Source organism: Neomonachus schauinslandi, chromosome 15, assembly GCF_002201575.2.
Source record: "Neomonachus schauinslandi chromosome 15, ASM220157v2, whole genome shotgun sequence".
Lineage (NCBI taxonomy): Eukaryota > Metazoa > Chordata > Mammalia > Carnivora > Phocidae > Neomonachus > Neomonachus schauinslandi.
In genome coordinates this window covers 8,747,690-8,767,080 of record NC_058417.1, presented here as the reverse complement: position 1 = coordinate 8,767,080, position 19,391 = coordinate 8,747,690, and the positions used below count along the sequence as shown (strand labels likewise).

Genomic DNA, 19,391 nt, shown 5'->3' with positions numbered 1-19,391 from the left:
TCCACTAAGCCCATCCCATGTTCATCCTACCAGTGATGGGGAACTCACTACCTTTCAAGAGAGCCTCTTTCATTTTCGAAGAGCTAACAGCATGGTCCCTTCATTTATATTCCTCAAATATATTGAGCGCATCCACACGCCGACCACACAGAGCTGAACAAGAAAGACCAAGTTGTTGCTCTAGTGGGGCTCATGGTGACTTGGGGGGACACCCAGAATATACAATAAATACTCAAGTGTGGAGAGTGGAAAGGATTCTGAAGGAGACAGAGTGATGACATAGAAAGTCGCCAAGGTTGGGGGAGCTGGTTACAGAAGGCGTCTTCCTTCCCCGTCTTGTGGATGGACACCAGGGGGACTGGTCACGGGAAGAATCACAGGAAGAATATTCCAGGAGGTAATGGAAAGAGTCCAGTGTGGCTGAGTGTGCTGGCTGGAGGAAGGGATGGGAGGGAGGGCAAGAAAGAAAGGCACAGGGTCCAGAGCTGAGTGTTGGGATACCCCAGTGAGTAAATGGGTTGCGGGAAGAAGTTAGCAGAAGGGACAGGGAAAGAGTGGCCAGTGATATGGGAGAGGTGCCTTGAGGTATTGTCACGAAGCGGTGTCTCTGTTATACCCAAGTCTGTCCCCTCTTAGGTCCGCTCATTTCTTTTTTTTTTTTTTTTTTAAAGATTTTATTTATTTATTTGACAGAGAGAGAATGAGAGAGAGCACATGAGAGGGGGGAGGGGCAGAGGGAGAAGCAGACTCCCCGCCGAGCAGGGAGCCCGATGCGGGACTCGATCCTGGGACTCCAGGATCCTGACCTGAGCCGAAGGCAGTCGCTTAACCAACTGAGCCACCCAGGCGCCCGGTCCGCTCATTTCTGACAGCTTCCTTCCTGCCTGATGTGCTAGACTGGGGTTTGACCAGGTTGCCTGGTTTAAACTTCTGAAGGGTCCCTAGGCTGACTTCAAATATTCCGAGACCCCAGTTTTGTCTTCGAGACTCTCCCCTTGTCTGGGTGATGCTTCCTTCCTTCAGTGGCTTCGGAAGTCCCAGCCACATCATGTTCTCCCTCTAGAGAGAGCGGGCATGAGCCTCTTCTTGCCCCGCCAGAAGCTGGGGCGGTGGTTTGGCTTTGCCAGGTCGATGAGCAGAGAAGGGGGGGGGACCCCATTACCTCGCCACACCATTTTCCCTCCTCCCTCCCTAGCTTCTGTGAATTCTAAACCTAAAGAGAGGCGGTAGGGTCATTTAATTCATTAGATTTCAAACACATTATTGAACCTCTCAGGATCCCCCGTGTATTGTGGTGGAAAACCCAGTAGAGTAGACCTCAGGAGTCCTTGCTTTTTTTTTTTTTTTGCCCTGGGCCTGCCTCTAACAAACTGAGAACCTGGGGCAGGTGCTCTGGTTGTCTAGCAGAACGAGCATGGAGGTAAGGCCTGGATTTGGCACCTACCACATCATGTCCTGGGGCCTCTTCATATTCAGGATATAATTGTGACATGGTGGGGGAGTGTCCTGAGTTGGGGTGGCCTCTGAGCTGGGCCTTGGGAATTAGGTAGAATTTCAGTAGCTGTGCAGGGGAGAGTAGGGCATTGTGCTAGGGGAAGGGAAGGTGGGTTACTGTGCCTGGTGGGGTAGGGACTCCATTCTAGCTCTTAATCGCCGTGACGCTTGGCCTTTTCGGAAACACTTCCAGGATTAAAAGGAGAGGGGGCTTCTGATTATTGTATGGAGATGGAGATTATATGGTGATTATTATATGGAGAATGCCTTTCAAACCCAAAGATCCTGAGAATAACGCGGGCATCCCCCTCCTCCCCTGTACTCTCTCGGATAATACAGCTCTTAAACAATGCCTTTCTGTCCTCGACTGCCATTTTTCCTGCCAAACCCAGTGGTTCCGAGAGGTCTGTTCTTAAAACAAAACAAAAAAGTTTTCTGATGAGTCAGTTTGAAAAATACAAAAATTCGAAAGTTAAGAAGGCTTCTTCTTATATGGCAAGAATTCCCTTAGTCTTTAGTATTTCATTGCACATTGTAATTAACATCTAAGGAGGGACGATAATGGACTTGACCATGCAACCCAGTCCCTCTGTTTTCGTTTTTTTAAATCAGTTGAGCGGTCCCACAACAATTCTTTGAGAAACACAGCCTAGCCTAACCCGATCCTCTAGTTACTAGAGTTTTCTAACCGGAAAATAAAGGAAACCTCCAGCAGCTCCCTATTTTCAGGTACCTTCCGTCCTATAGTATACATTATATTTCCTTTTCAAGCCCCAGGACTAGTTAGCAGAGTAAGACTGTAGGTTTCAAACCACACATATAAGTTAGACTCTGAAAGACTCCTTCCTGTGTCTACCACTGAGCCTTTTAATTAGGAGTGCGGTTAATTGATTCTGTCAGGTTTAGCTGAAACACCTTGACGTGAAGTTTCCTTCTGTGGGTTTTGGCTCTGGTTAATATGCCCTCTACGAATATGTAGAAGATCTTCCTCCCATGTGGCCTTCCTCGGCTCTGTGAGCTCCGGGCCACGGTCTGTGGGCTGAGCGCGCACACGCAGCTTTCCCCCTCTGGTTTGCATCCAGCCTGAGACCTGAACCTCCCTTCAGAGCTGTCAGCTCTGTCTGGATGGGGATGAAACTGAAGCCCCCAGGGCGGGGGACCCACGCTGGGCCCTGCACGTGCTTTAGCTGGTGGGCGAAGCGTAAGTGCCTTTTAAAGGCCACATTGTTGAGGATGGAGGCCTCTTGGTAAGTCAGCTATTCCTAGAATGACATTCCTACTCAGAAGTAAGGAAAATGGCAGTGTGTGATGGCAGGTGGGTGGGGCGGTTTGAGGGTGGGGAGCCAGGCCCTGTCGGTCCCGTGCTTTTTTAATTTTAATTTTTTTAAATTATGATTTTTTTTTTCGGTCGTCCCCTCCAATGGTCTCTTTCTTCGAGGCTTTATTCTCTCCTGGCCTTCCTGATGTGTGCCGACTTTCCCGCACCTGTCCTTCCTCTCCTTTCTAAGAAAACCCGTTCTCTTGATTGAGTCAGAAAGCTTTTAGGAGTCACTCAGAGTCCCCGCGGGGCCGGGGATGGGAGGGGCAGGTGGCTCTGCGCTGGTAATGAAGGATGCGGAAGGCCTCGGATGATCTGGCACATTTCGAAGTAGCTTCATCCTCTCTGAGCCCGTAGCTCACTGGACTGCAGGCCTGGGCTAAGAATACAACTGCGGGGGCAGATGTCCTTCCTTCACTGCTTAGCTGCCACGGCAGCAGGAATCTGACCTTGAGGCGAGCTTTGATCATTGAGTAACTCAAGCTTGCCCTTATCTGCTGGGGGAGCTGGGTCTGCCTGCAGCCGCAGCCCATGTCAGAAAAGCTGTCAGCAGCCCCTGGACCTGGCACTCTCATTAGAACCGAGCCTGCAGAGAGTTTTAGGGCGTTTAATTCCTATGCTCTGCACCAAGATTGGAGATTAAAACGTTGCCACGGGGAATTCCACAAATATCTACCCAGGCATCCACCTGGGGCCAGCCACTGAGTGGGGCCTGGAGGATGACCGTGGGTGCTCATTACTGGCTCAGCGAATGATCACAAACTTGCAATTGGAGAGAAAGTGTCTCCCTGCCCTGGGGCTTGGATAGGAGCTCAGATTTGCCCCTTGGAATGTTGGTGTCGTGTTAGGTTTGCTCCATATAAAACAGGTTTGTCATTGAGAGCTCCGTCCCTTACATCAGATGTCTCTCTACTGATTTTGTAAGTCAGGCGTTATTGGATGAGTGGGCCCCACCCATTCATTTATATATTGACTAAGACCGATTTTGTGCTAAGATGCCAAGACCAAGGAAAGGCCACGGAGACCCTACCTTGACCTGCAAAGCCGAACATGGTCACAATCTGCCTCTTTCCAGATAATTTGTAAATACTTGCAAATGCTTTCGGAGCTCTGGTTGGTGCCCTAATCATGTGGCTTGCGCGAACGCTGTGGTCCCCACGTATCATTACCCGAGTGACCCAGCCAAATCTACCCCGGAGAAACCGTACCCTGCAATAGTCCGTAAACGCTTATTTGCCCCGGTCCTCAACATCAGCTTTTTAAATGGGGTGATTCGTATCATCCTCCGACAGAGCTTTCCTATCAGCTTGTTTGATCATTGCGATAGCCCTACGAGATAGTTGGTATGTCACTGTCAGAGAAGAGAAATTCAAGGCCGAACACATGCCTAAGTGGCAAGTGAAGCCGGTGGTGAGCAGAAGTAGGTGGCAGAACCATCCCCTGGGCTGTGGTGAGTAGAGTGCCTGGCTGCCCAGCACTTACGCTTGGCTCGAGTCCTCATATGGGATCAAACACCTGCCATGCCCCAAGCTCCTGGTCGAGTCCAATCCAGGTGAGGGATTCTGGCTCTGGAGCAATGTCCTCTGCACTTCAGAATCTCCTCAGGACCTCGTGGGCTTCCTTCTGAATAATTCAGCCAGCCTGTCGGAGCTGGGATGGAGTCTGCTCCCTCCAGGCTCCGTTCTTCATCTCCCTGCCCTTCCCATATGTAGCTTCTGATCTGATAGCGTTTGAGGGCAGGAGAAGTCCCTTGACTATCGGCGAGTGGAACACCAGTCCCGTCCAGATTCCAACTGTTCTTTGAGCTTTGGAATCCTTCTTGTGGGCTGCCCTGTCTGCTTTGCCTTGTGATCTTTTAAGTTAGTTTTAATTATTCAGATGTTATAGGAAAGTATTCTCCGTATTAAAAATAAATCTGATGATGCAAATATTGACCAAAGACCAAATTCTCCTCCATCTAGCTACAGCTCCTGAGGGGCAACCGTGGATATCAGTTGGCACGTCTTTGGCTCTTTTTCCAGTGAACACGCACACGCATATTCATGCGTGTATTTGCACATTTGCACGTATTTATAAAGGTTTTTTTGGTGTGTATTTACATAATGACATCATGTTGTGTGGACACCTTAGTCTTTTCGTTGTCTTGGAGATCTTTCAGAGGTTGTTCATTTTCTAACTCGTGACTTTTTAACTGTTGCAAAAATATTCAGTTGTAGGGATTTACCCTAATTTATTTCCACTCATGGGAGTGATGGTATACTGAGCAATCCTTATTCATTTCTCTTTGAGGATATGCTTAAGTATTTATCCACGATGTAGTGATTAAATTGTGGAGTCAAGTTATTGGCATTTAACAATTTAAAGATATTCTGCCAAATTGCCAGTCACAGAAGGATGATTATATTAATCATCCTTCTGTACATGTACTCTGTTGACATTATCAACCTTTTTGATTTTTGCAAATTTGATAGATAAACATTGACATCACATTCCTTCTGGATTTCACTTGCATTTTCCTGGATACTAATGAGGTTGAGCACCATTAAAGATGTTTATTGGCTATTCCTATTTCTCGTTTGTGAATCATGTGTCTGTATGACTTTATAATTCTACACTGAGCTTTTTGATGCATCTGGAATTGAACTTTGTGGATGATGTGAGCTAGAGATCTTTTACTTTTTCGACAAATGGATAGCCATCCGCACTTGGTATCTGTTGTATTTTTTCTCTACTGATTTATATGTTTTGTTGTATACTGAATTCACAGATATACTCCCAAAGTCTTAGCTCTGTGCCATTGTTTTATTTTTCGTTCATGGCTAATACCACACTGTTTGAACTGCTAGAACTTTATAATATAAATACATGCTTTGCATATCTATATTTGGATATCTGGTAGGTGATGTTCTGACTCATTGTTTTTGTTTGTGTATTTTTGTCTTTTCTTCTTGTGTTTGGTTCAAAAATTTTTTTGGCTATTATTGCTTATTGTCTTTCAGATAAGTTTTTATTTTTTTATTTTACTTCTTTAAAGATTTTATTTATTTATTTGAGAGAGAGAAGAGAGCACGAGCAGGGGGAGGAGCAGAGGCAGAGGGAGAAGCAGACTCCCCGCTGAGCAGGGAGCCCCGATGCGGGACTTGATCCCAGGACCCCGGGGTCGTGACCTGAGCCGAAGGCAAACGCTTAAGCGACTGAGCCACCCAGTGGCCCTCAGATAAGTTTTTAAAGCGTTTGTCAAGTTCTGGTTGGGATATTATTTAGGGTATCATCGAATTTGTACATTACTTTGGAGGAAAGCGGCATCTTTAAGACTTTGAGTATTTCTATCTGGAAACATAGTATGTTTCTATGTCTTTAGCACTTTTATGTGCTTTAATAAAATTTGTCTGCCTTATTGAGCCCCCCCCACCAAAGAACATGATTCTTTAATTAATTGTATTTTCATCCTTTTTAAATTTTATTAACAATTGCTCTCATCAGTAATGAGTCAATTCATTTTGGATTCATTTAATTATTCCTTTTCTAACTTCTTAAGTGGAAAGTTTAGTTCATTCTTTGCCAATACTTACTTGTATTTCTTAGTAAATGCTCTAAGGGCATACATTTTCCACTGAGAGTACGACTTGGACCACCGCCCATAGATTTGACGTTGACTACTTTCTGAATCACAACCTCTGCTGAAGAAAGTTTTAGTTCTCATCTTGATTTCTTTGTCCAAATACTATTTTTAAATTTCCAATCTTATTTTGGCCAGTTTGTTTTTCTTTTTCTTTTTTTTTTTTTTTTTAAGATTTTATTTATTTATTTGACAGAGAGAGAGATCACAAGTAGGCAGACAGGCAGGCAGAGGGAGAGGGAGAAGCAGGCTCCCTGCTGAGCACAGAGCCCGATGTGGGGCTCGATCCCAGGACCCTGGGGTCATGACCTGAGCCGAAGGCAGATGCTTAACCATCTGAGCCACCCAGGCGTCCCTTGGCCAGTTTGTTTTTCATTCCTACTTTCTGTTCGCCTCGATTTATGCCTGTATCATTTTGCTTCCTTTGAAATTTATTGAGATTTACTTGTCGCCTAATACATAGTGTGTAAGACTGTTCCTTGTACGTTTGAAAATAATTCATGGTCTTTGTTATATGGACACAAATTTTCTGTGTTATCTACTAAATTGAAGTGGTTAATCCTGTTATCAATAATCTCTCTGCTACTGTATTTTTTTTTAGTTACTTGATTTGTTTATTCTGAGAGAGGTATGCTAAGACCTTTCACTATGATTGTGACTTTGTCAGTTTCTTCTCCCAATTATCTTTTACTTTATACTTTTTCTGGGCCATGTTATTTTATAGGCATAAAGGTTTACGACTACCATTTCTTCATGGTCAACTGGGTCTTTCCTCACTATGAAGTATCCCTCTTTGGCTCCTTTCATCTTTTTCAATTTAAATTCTGTGTTGTCTGATGCTGTTATTACTATACTTACTTTCTTTTTTGTTAATATTTGTCTGCCACCTCTTCTTAAAATCTTTCAATTTTCGACTGTTGTTTGTTTTAGGTGTATCTCTTGTATCAGACTATCAGTGGGAATTATGTAATTCAAGGTGAAATTCTTCATCTTCTCACGAGTGACTTGAACCCATTTACATATATTGTGATCGACGATGTAGTTGGATTTACTATCTTCATGTATGTATTTTATTTATTGTACTTATGGTTGAAAACCTTCTTCAACGTTGTATTCCCAGAGCTTACCAGAGAGCCGGCCTCAAAACAGTAAGTGTTCAGCAAATAAATGCCCATTGAATAAAAACTTCCTTGACCCCCTAATTCTCATCTGATTTGACACCTTATGGCAAAATAACTCCATTGTAATGGGGTTGGGACTCAAGTTCAAATTATTGGTAAAGGAAGTTTTAAGAAGGCTTTAGTTGCGTTTTCTAAGTCTTAAGGGATTTTTCTTATTCCTGTAGATTTAGCATCAAAGATTTTGAGTTTTCTCTAAATGTGAGGTCTGTTGTTAGTGGTAGGGGAGGTAAAGAGTAAGGTAAAGGTTTCAGATTTGGAGGAGGAAATCCAGATTGTCATCTGCCTCAGCCACTCTGCCCGGGAGGGTGTACCCGGAAGAACGTTTCCCAGCCAAAAAACTCAATCACTGTTTTCGTTCTGGATCTGGGTCTCATGTATCTTTATGTTCCCAGCCTCACCTACCAAAGCGCCGGATAATTGGTTTACTTTTGAAAAAATAACATTACGGAAACATTAACTTTATTGCAGACTGCTCCCCTAGAGGAATTACTAGGGCTGGAGAAAGACAAACAGATTTAATTAGGAGGTATATAAAAAATGAAGTCAGGATGGCTCGATACCCGGGACATCATTTTCTTACCTTAATTGACAAAGACATTGAAAACATAAAAGGAGCAAATGTTCTGTCACAGTGGAAAGAATACTAGGCTGGAATCAAGGGCCTCCCAGAGTTGGCCGTGCCTGTTGGGCTCATCAGAACATCTCCGGAAGTCTCTTTCAGTACAAAAGAGCTGGATTAGCGGATCTCCGACATTTCTTCAGTTAACCCTGGCAGCGCCCTTAAAATTCTGCCGTGATCTCCTTGTGACTCAAATGACGTTCATCGTATTCAGTGATTGATTATGAGTCATGCAGATTTCATAGCTTGGAGGACTGTGTTAAGCATCGATGCGTTTCTCGAAGCTTTTGCACACTACCCAGTTACTGGGCTGAGAGGATAAAGCCCTGTGGCTTCTCCAGTTGCTTTGCCTTGTTTAGAGCAGCACCCACCCCAATGATTCTTTGGCACTTGGAGGAAAGGACGCGGGTGACAGGTGGGCAAAGCCAAATGCAGCTCTCCTAGGGGGAACACCTTAGGTTCCCTCTGTAGTGCTGAGCCCACGCTGTGTCCTCTTCTCCCTTCCCTCCTGAGACGACATTCTTTTGCAGTAGACAGTGAACTACAGAATTCCCTTTTCTGCCCGCATTTCAGTTGGCAGCTTGGGGATTTGATCCAAGCTGGGGGTTCAGCGAAGCTGCTGAAGTAGAATCCCAGCATCCCACCTGGCGATTTGCCTGAGCACAGAGCGCTCTGTGCTGAGGCTCATGACTGGGGTTGAGACTGACCAAGATACAGCTTGGCCGAGCAAATGGATTTTCATAGCTCGCTCTTCTCCATCAGCATTTTCTTCCAAGTTACTACAAAATTGGTTTTGGCATCAATACTGTTTGTTCTTCCCAGCCATCCTCACGATCCCTATCTCTCCTTGGGGGATGCTGATATTTTGAACAGTGGTTTTAAATTATTCTTGGAATACAGGGGTTCCAATAAGCAAGCCCTTGAAAGCCCTTTGAGGGCAAGAAGAGAGAAGGCAGTGGGCGGGGCTCAGACCCTCTTTAACACGTGTACTTATGTGGGAGTAACACATTTGGCAAAAAGCCTGGGAAGGAGTTCAATATATTTTAACTTGAGTTTAACTCTTAGGCGCGGTGTTCGTACAGCCCTTTCTTAAAAGGACCACAATTAAGTCCTTTTAAGGAAAGGACTAATTTAAGTGAATTGTACAAGTGAGTTCTGCTTATAAAAGAGGGCTTCTGCCACCTGGAGGACTGTGGGTTTTAGGGGTCACGGTGCGCCGGGCGCCATGTTCCTCATGGCACAGCCCCTCCCCCAGCCCTGGCGGGCTTTTCCTAACCTGGTGTCTCTCCCCTCCAGAATGGCTGCAGTCTGTCCAGGCCACCATGATCCTGTCCATCATCTTCAGTGTTCTGTCCCTGTTCCTGTTCTTCTGCCAGCTCTTCACCCTCACCAAAGGGGGCCGGTTTTACATCACTGGAGTCTTCCAAATCCTTGCCGGTAAGTTGGAGATGATATCCAGTTCCTGTGGAGACTGTGCCTGTCCCAAGGCTGGGGAATGATCAGTCAGTAGAGGGACATAGTCCTGGAAGGACTGATGTTTGTGAGTCTGTACCTTGGATGGTTTTGGAAAGTGTGTGTGTGTGAGTGTGTGTGTGTACCTACACCTTAGAATTTGGGAACTCTCCACTACGCCATGGAACGAGATCCATAGGAAATAAGACTTAGGGGCTCTGGAAGGAAGGTCCCTAACCCAGCCAGACCTGTCACCAGGAACGAAGCTACAATCTGGACACATAATCAGAGGTGAATGCCAAGAGTATCAGTAGGACCAAGGCCAGTCTTGAGGGCGTATCGCCATACATTATGTTATGCCCCGAGGAGCTATCCCTGCTTTGGCATGGAAAGGGTCCCTGATGTGCTGCTGACCTTGTGTCTCCTCCCTCTAAACAGGATGAAGCCATGGTGAATTCTTACTCTCCTTTACTCCCCCTCCAGGGTTCCGGTGGGCTTTGATTTACCATTATCATCCTCAGATGTCTTCATTTTGGCACCCCTGTGTAATATGCCATCATTTCCAAACATGGGGCCATGACAACACATGAGAGGTCTCCTTCAACTCCTCCAGCGGGGTTATCCATATGTACAATATGCGGAGTCCGAGAAGCTTCTATTATAGAGGGTGACATCTTCCAACTTTGTCTCTAGATTCTGAGCAATGTCTTCCTTCACTGACACTTATCCTTCTTCTGTCTGTTGACTACCAGTTGACTGAGTCAGCAAACACTAGAGAGAAGTAAGAGGCAGATGGGGTGGTGGCTCCTAGAGTCCATGTTAATAAGTCACAAACTCCATATATGCCATATGTACTGTGAGATGTTTTAGTATCTGGCTGAGGAGGCAAAGGACTATGCTATCTCTTGGTTGGTTGTCGGAATGTCCATGGTGCTGATTCACCACCCTGTGCTCAGGAGCATCATTGGAGGGTTGAGAACAGCCCACATGTCCTTGATGGATGGATGGATGGATGGATGTGGGGATATCATGGCTTACACGTGGCTGTATTATAAGGTACAGCCTGAGGTTGAATGTTGATGACCTTTTCTAGAAGCCAGAGAGTTACCCTTTCCCGGAAGAAGGAATTAGACTGGACACCTACTTCTCATTAAATCCTCAAACACAGCATTTCATTTCATTATGTACCATTTGAGGATTTCAAAACCAAATAGTGCTTTGCTACTTGCATAGTTTTTTTATACCAAGCCAGGTTTAGTATACTGGAGTGTTGCCAGTTTTGCTAAATCACGAATTATGGAGTAAGGTATCATCCCTAGGTATGTTAGAAGCAGAGTTATCATTAGTCACTCCGCTTCTGGAAGTCATACGTAAAACTAGAATGTATTCTGGGATTTCTTTTTCGGCTCACCATTTACAGTTTGATATCAAGTCAAATGATGATCATACCTGTGCCATCAATGGATGTGTCCTTGAGATAAAACAATCCAGACTTAGGAACCAGAACTTTCATCAAATGTTTATATTTGACCTGCCCCAGCGTGTTACTTTACTGATAAATAAACTGAGACCAGGAGAGTGTCATGAGTACCCAAGGTTGCCCAGCTCACGCAAGAACAACAGAATGCATTCTGCATGGACTCAATATTTAGTTAAGAACCTCCTGATCGTTAGAGATGCAGAATCCACCAAAATTGCCACAGAATCCAAAATCCAAGGCAGAAACTCTGCTTTTCCAACATGTATTTGCTAACCCGTCCTGTTTTGAGTCTCCTCTGAACTCAATGCAAGCCTGTTAGAATTCTGCTATAAAAAAACCCTGCTAAATCTAAAAGCACATGATTTGTTCTTCATTCTTCCTCTTTGCATGTAGCTTCTTATCTCTCATGGGATCCAGTTTTCAGTTTATCAGTTTGTCAGCCTGGCGGCCCCTATTTCAATAAGAAGTTGTCTTGAATTAGCCATGTCGAGCCACAGGAGTGGTCGTGATCTATATAAGCCCAAAGAATGTTCTGTTCCTAACTTGAACTCCAGTTCACGTGAGCTGAAAGTGAGTCCTCTGGTAACCACAGGCTCTCCAGAATGTTGCATTTGAACTTGCTCTGTAGGGTTTTGCCACTCAAGTTGAGGACTAAAAGAGGAAGGGGCTTCCCTTAGAGATTCCCTTGCTTCTTCAAAGAACCAAAGCATTTTATTTTTTTAATTTTTATTATCTTTTTAAAAGATTTTATTTATTTATTTGAGAGAGAGACAGAGAGAGACAGAGAGCACAAGCAGGGAGGAGAAGGAGAAGCAGGCTCCCTGCCGAGCAGGGAGCCCGATGCGGGGCTCGATCCCAGGACCCCGGGATCATGACCTGAGGCGAAGGCAGACGCTTAACCGACTGAGCCACCCAGGTGCCCCACACTGAAGCATTTTAAGTGGAAGCCCCTGGAAAATCTTCAGAGTCTCCCAGGTGGCTGTTTTGGGCTGCACTGTCTTTGCCTCGCTCCCCTTTGGAGGGCCCAGCTGCGGTCTTCATAGACCACACACATGAGCGTGTGGGAAAGGCAGGTACAAGGTGTGGGGGGCTCTCGGGGCTGACTGTAGCTTTAGGAGCCGTCTCTGCTTGATCTAGATTACACCTCTGCGGGTGCTTATCAGTCTGCCTGCTTTGCTGCCTCATCCCCTTCTGCTTTTCATAATAAGCCACAAGTCTCACGTTGAAGAACTGTCTTCCCTTGATTACATACTTCTTAGGTTGGCTGCTTCCTGGACATGTGTCAAGAGGCTCCATCCAGTTCATTGCTTTTCAATCTTAGCTATACATCAGAATCACCTCTTTAGGGGCGACTGAGTGGCTCAGTCGGTTGAGCGTCTGACTCTTGGTTTCGGCTCAGGTCCTGATCTCAGGGGCGTGGGATCGAGCCCCGTGTCAGGCTCTGTGCTCAGCAGGGATTCTGCTTGGGATTCTCTCTCCTGCTCCTTCTGCCCCTCCCCCTCAAATAAATAATTAAATCTTTTTTTAATCACCTTTTTAAAAAGAGGGTGCTTTAAAAGAAATGCCAGTGCTCAGTCTTCATCCCTGGAAAGCTCTTGGGTGGGGCTGCTCCCTGGTGACTCTGATGTTCATCCAGGGTTGGGAACTGTTGGTGCAACCATCACACTATCCCTAATCCCACCGTAAGGTCTTCTAGGAATTTCTCTGCCACAGACTTATCCCACTCGTGAGCCACAGATTCTTCTAAATGCCCTTCTTAGAGAAGAGCCATTCTGATCCTCTCCCTGGATTTTGGAGTCTTTTTTATTTTCAGAACCAGTACCGCTCTGTTCTCAGACAGTGGTTACCGTGATCCTACGTCTGCTGGGCTGGGTTGCACTTGATGAGAAAGCATCGAGAAATTCATAGAGATACCGACCTGAAAGACAGAGCCCCGTGTTTGGATTTATATTTCACTACTTAACACCCAGCACTGAGCTCCGGGCATGCCACGTAGAAGTCCCTGAATAACCCACTTGTTGGATGACTGGGTAATTGTATTCCCTTGGCAGAATCAAACGCGGGTCACATGTGTAGTTACTATTTATTGTGATTACCGAGAACAGAGAAGACGGTAAAAGGAGACTCCTGAGTGTTTTTGTTTGTTCTGTTTCTTCTGTGAAACAGACTGATACAGACGTAGGGCTTTAGAACGAAAGACTTTGGGGGATGAATAAACAAGCACAGTGCCCTCCCTCTTCCGAGTGGCTCAAAGGCCGTTGGCAGCCAGATGTCACATTTAGGCCCCCCCCCCCCTTGCAGCGAACCATTCCAGATGTTGCACTGGCCGAGCCCAGGTCGGAATCCAGGAGTGCGGTGAGTGGCTTTCGAGGCAGTGAGGGTCACTTGGATGCTGAAATCGGAAACCGGACCAGCAGCACAGAGAAGGTTCTGCGTAGGTCAGACAGAGAGCCCAATGCTTTCAGAGGAAGGGAACTTCCAGCCTCTTTCTGCCCCACGTCATGACGCTCAGGACCAGGTGGGGAATGAGTCAGAGTCGCTCACTCCTCCAACCAACGCCATGAGGCACCTTGTACCCACCGTTGACTTTCTGGCCAACTTCCCTCTGGCTTCCGCTCCAGGTTCTCGAATGAGCGGCTTCTGCGGAGGTCACTGATATAACTCCCTGATGTCACTGGCGGAGTTCCTCCACGCCTTTCAATTCTGTTGACTGCTCGCTCCTCCCGGCTCTCCGGACATCCCTGTTTTCCCAGTGAGCTATGTTAGCCCACCAGGGGGCCATGCCAGGGCGGGGGGGATGGTGTCCCCTCTCTCCCTCACCCCAGACCCAGTCCACCCCTGTGTGGACGTTGTGTCCACTTCTGTTCTCCTCCTGCCCTCATGAACACCACTACCCTCATGCAAAAGTCAGCTCGGGCGCCTTCCCGTCCCCTGCCTTGTCGCCACCCCGAAATCCATTTCCCACGCTGCTGCCAGAGAGATCTTTCTAAAACACGCCCCGGATCATGTTTCCCCTCTGCTGAAGGTGTGCTTCCCACCACAACTTCCTCAGCGTGCCATTCAGGGCTCCCAGCCTCCCCACACACTGCCCCTCCCCGTCAAGGGAGATCCTTGTCAGGACCCGCTTCTCCTGGCTACCTTGTCCACACCCTGTAGACTCGGGTCAAGCGCCGTCTGCCCCGTCAGGCTTCCCTGGGCCCCCCAGTTTGGACTCCATGCCCGTCCATCCTGTCAGAGCATCTCCTTCTCTTGCAATCATGTCAGACCATATCAGAAGTTTCTATGGACATGTCCGCTCCTGAATGACACTCCCCCCTGAAGCTAGGGGCCATGTCTTATCCATCTTGGTGCCCTCAGTAGCCAGAACAGTGCCTGCACACACTAGGCGCTCATTACATGTGTTCGGAGCCAAGCAGAATGGAGATAAGGAAGTTTCGAGACTTCCCTCCATTTCTTGCTTCACCTTTGGCCCCTTGGTTGCTCCCTTCTAAAGGTTCTGGGCTCTGTTCGCTCACCTGTGGTTGTTGTTGCTGTGAAGGGAGCTTGAGGCCTCCTCTTCAAGGGGATTTTAAGGGGCTGGTTGCAGATCCAGCCGTCCTGACAGGGAGAAACTCTCGAATGTTGTCTGGATGGGGTCCGGGGCCGCCACTGACTGCTGACTACCCTCCCGGACTCAGGCTCCTACCAGGGCGTCCCCGTCACTCCCAGAGCACAGACGGCTCGTCCGTGGGGAAGGAAGGTACAAGGCTGCTGGTGCGGCAGCAACCTCACTCACCTTCCCCATGGGGCGCCTTCATCCCTGCGCCCCCACCTACTGGTGGGTGAGGAAGCAAGTTCCCACCCACTTACGGGGACCTGTTTCGGGACTACCATGTGGCATCAACTACCCTGTATCCCAGGGTACCTATAATGCTCTACAGCCAGGCAGCCTTGTAATAACATACTCCCTAAAACATCAGTCTCCCGACGACAGTAATTACAAAGCGCGTATCCACTCTCGGGCTTTGTAAAGTATCTCCGCTCATTGCTGATCGCGGCAAAGCTCCGGTTCATTGGCTTCTGAGATGCTCCTCAGGCAAGTTTCATATAAACTAGGCCATCTACGTAGTCACTATACTTGTGAATCCTGCCTCCTCTGTCCCTCTTGGTCACAGAATGTTCGCCCTTTGCCAGTGAAATCGGGGCACGGCTGGTCTACATAGCTCCCCGTGGCCTTTTTTCATGCGGTGGCCAGGTAGACGCATGGCCCATTTGGAAGCCTTCCCAGCGTGCCAAGCCTCGGCCTGGCCTTTTTTTGCACGCTGTTCCCTCGGTCACATTTCTCTTCTCGTAGCCCTGCCCTCATTAGGTAGGTCAGTATCGCCCCAGAGACAACCTCAGTCTTTCTTTTTTTTTTTTTTAAGATTTTATTTATTTATTTGACAGAGACAGAGACAGCGAGAGCGGGAACACAAGCAGGGGGAGAGGGAGAGGGAGAAGCAGGCTTCCCGCCGAGCAGGGAGCCCGATGCGGGGCTCGATCCCAGGGCCCCGGGATCATGACCCGAGCTGAAGGCAGCCGCTTAACGACTGAGCCACCCAGGCGCCCCAACCTCAGTCTTTCTTAAAGACACGAATTTGCACTTCGCCGAGATGAGCCATGGGGGCGTGGGGAGGGGGGAAGAGAATTGGGGATCACGGCCTCAGGGCAAATAAAGCGTGTTCTCAGCAGGGGCCAACCGCGTGGGAGTTTTCTTCTCTTGACTTGGAGAAGGACAGTCTTATCAGGGTGGTGAATGTAACGTATTCCCACTTAATGCACTTTGTTCAAACAAAGTTGCAGTGTCCCGCAGAATGGCAGCCCAAATAGCAGTGAGGTTAGGTGTAGGTGGTCTGGGGCATTGGGAGCTTTGGAACCACAGGAATCCCGCAGAGCATGCTGGATTTATAATAGAGTCACTCAGAGCCTCTCACAGACCCTGTTTTCAGGAGGGAACAGAGGGAACAGAGCGGGCTTTGTGCAGCTCCGGGCTGGGGTGCTGACATCACTGGACCCCTCCCTGTAGGGGGATGCCAACTGCCATTGTGGGCATTGGCCATCAGTCTTTAACTTGCCTGCTTCAAGAGCCCCTATGTGGAGGTTTTTCTTGTCTTCCCCACACCAAAGGGCTGCAGAGGTGGGCAGGGGATTTATCTGTGTATCCAATAGCCTTTCTCTCCTCCTTGGGCTTCAGCCCCAGCCTTGGGGGTACCAGGAACTGTTGGAAGGGACCAAGTGCAATGATAGTTTCCTCCTCCCTCTGCTTCCCACTCATATCCTGTCCTTCCTCCTCCTCTTCTTTTTCCTGTCTCTCCCTTTGTATGCCTAAGCGATGCCCACACTTGACCTGTTACATGGCAGTCCTGCTAAGGGGCCCCGGGTTCTGCCTGGAGCCCAGTGCTCTGGTCCTTGCACGACTCAGGTAATGGCAAAGTGTCATTTCAATTCCTGGTTCAGATGACGCCACCACCCATTTGTAGAGCCGTTCACGGATTTCCAGGGGCTCCCACACCCAACCCTCCTTGGAAGGAGCTAGCCAGGTTTATCTTGCAGCCCAAATTCTTGCTGTTGACTAGGAATTGGTGACAGTTAAAGGAACAGAGATGGGGCAGAAAAGATGACAGGGGACTGTGGAAATGCTGGTCTGGGTCACATAGATCAGAACCAGAGAGCAGATCGCTTCCCGTGTTTCTAGATCTTTGAGACCCTTCCTCTCAATCTGGCAGCGGATTCCTTCCAGAATCAGATAATACTCTTCTTGCACAGCGTTGTCTGCCAAAGATTGGGTGACCTGGGGGGTGTGTGTGTGAGTGTGTGTGAGTCAAGAGCAGGTACCCAGGGTCCTACGGGATCCGCACTGGGGGTGGTGGACAGGGGACCCCTTGCTGTCACCTCCCCCTCCCCCTACCTGTCCCTCTCTTTCCCCAGGTCTGTGCGTGATGAGCGCAGCATCCATCTACACGGTGAGGCACCCGGAATGGCATTTCAACTCTGAGTACTCCTATGGCTTCGCCTACATCCTGGCCTGGGTGGCCTTCCCCCTGGCCCTGCTCAGCGGCGTCATATACGTGATCTTGCGGAAACGCGAATGAGGCGCCCAGACAGCTGGTCTGAGGCACTGAGCATACATAGGGGAAGGGAGGAAGGAAACCAGAAACCAGAAGAAAAAAAGAAGAAAAGACAAAAAAAAGAGCTAGTCAAAAAACCCAAACTCAAACCAAACCAAACAGAAAGCAGTTGAAGGGGGGGTTAGTGTTGACTGAAGATGTATATAATATCTATGGTTTATAAACCTATTTATAACACTTTTTACATATATGTACATAGTATTGTTTGCTTTTTATGTTGACCATCAGCCTTGTGTTGAATCCTAAAGAAGTAGCTAAGGAACTTTACATCCTAACCGTGTAATCGAGCTCAGTATTTTTGTTCTGTTTTTCGTTCTTTTTGTTTTGCCCGGACATGAAATAACTCCGTCTTGCCCCTTCCCTTTTATCTGAAAGAAGATACCTCCCTTCCACGCCACCTCATTAGAAAACCAAAGTATGGGTAGAAACTCCGAATGGCCAAAAGCCCTTAAATTGTGGGTGACCCAGTGCATCTCGCACAGAGACGGGCACCGCCCACACCTCTGTGCGAAGCCTCACACTCACATGGACAAAACCCCCAAACTGGAGCCCTCGGCAAAAACATGGCTTGTGGCCTTGGAATACTTGCCCTTGACGGTGGGTGTCTCAGTCACACGTCGAGATGAGAAATCGGTGACAACAAACCTATGAAATGGTGCTATGTATTTACCATTCCTTATTATCACTAATCATCTAAACTACTCACTGGAAATTCAATTAACGATTTTACGACATAAAGTAGAATGGAGACCTGAATAATTCTCTGTACTATAAATGGTTTATAACTGCTTTTGTACCTAGCTAGGCTGCAGTTATTACAATAATAAAGAAATAATAAACACAGCCTTTATCGCTCCCACATTCTTCTTACGGTCGGAGCATCGGGACAAACCTCTAGACGCCCCCCTGCCTGGGACTGCATTCCCAGGGCTCAGCTGGGTCTAGACTGTTCTCTGCTTCCAAGGACTGTCTGGCAATGACTCGTACTGGCCACCAACTGTAGATGTATATATGGTGCCCTTCTGATGCTAAGACTCCAGACCTTTTTTTTTTTTTTTTTTTTTGGCTTTGCTTTTTCTGATTTTATACCAACTGTGTGGACTAAGATGCATTAAAATAAACATCAGAGTAACTCACTGATCTCTCTTGGGATTTTGTGGGGACCTCGACGTGGGTGGGGAGGTGCCTTTCAGAGAGGAGGAAATAAGTGCTTCGGCGGAGAGCAAGGTTGAACTTGTGGTCTAGGTTGCGTTTTGGCTTTCTTACAGGCGACGGGGGGCACATCATGCCTTCCATAAGCCTGTGCAAAATGTCTGCTCATTGGGGAGGACGCAGGTGTCTGCTCACTGGAGAGGACCAGGAATTACAGTTGAAACAGAAACCGTAAATGGGGCCGGAGGGGACTTGAGTGTTTGTTTAGCTCAACCCTCTCTCGTGCTCTCTTCTCTGATGAACCACATGGGGGGGCCGCGGAAGCATGTCATGCGTTCACCTAACATATGGGGAATGTTGGCATGAGCGGAACAGACCCCTAACCTGTCAAAGAAGAGGAGGTATGTTATGGCGGAAAGTCTCCATGATGATGATGGGAGGCCAGGCTTTCAGATAAAACATCAGTAGGCATCAACTAAGTTCCTGATGGGGTCCCGAGGGAGGGCACGGGCATGTGTCATCTAGGGCCAGGGTTCTGGGCCGCATCTCACCCATAGATATTTCTACCCATTGACGTTACATTGCACAAGCGCAAAACATCAAGCTTGTGATGCCCTCAACGTTGCTCGAATTCTCATTGAGTATCTACACTGAACTGGGCACCAGAGATCAAGAAAGGATCACATACTTTTTTTTTTTTAAAGATTTAATTTATTTTAGAGAGAGATCGAGAGACAGCACGAGTGGAGAGAGGGGCAGAGGGAGAGAGAGAGAGCGAGAATCTCAAGCAGACTCCGCACTGAGCACAGAACCCAACACCGGGCTCAATCTCATGACCTTGAGATCATGACCTGAGCCGAAATCAAGAGTCGGACGCTTAACCAACTGAGCCACCCAGGTGCCCCTAGGATCACATACTTCCTAATCACA

General features: G+C 47.5%; 1 protein-coding gene across 1 annotated transcript in view; it reads left to right on the top strand.

Annotated features, from left to right (window-relative positions):
• Window positions 1-18,441, top strand: part of PMP22 (peripheral myelin protein 22) — a 28,069-nt gene extending 9,628 nt beyond the window's left edge. Inside the window, exons 4-5 of the mRNA XM_021694652.1 lie at window positions 9,528-9,668; window positions 17,110-18,441. Coding sequence (XP_021550327.1) covers window positions 9,528-9,668; window positions 17,110-17,273 — 305 coding nt within the window. The 3' untranslated portion in view covers window positions 17,274-18,441. The remainder of the gene's footprint in view (window positions 1-9,527; window positions 9,669-17,109) is intronic.
• The last annotated feature ends 950 nt before the right edge of the window (window positions 18,442-19,391 follow it).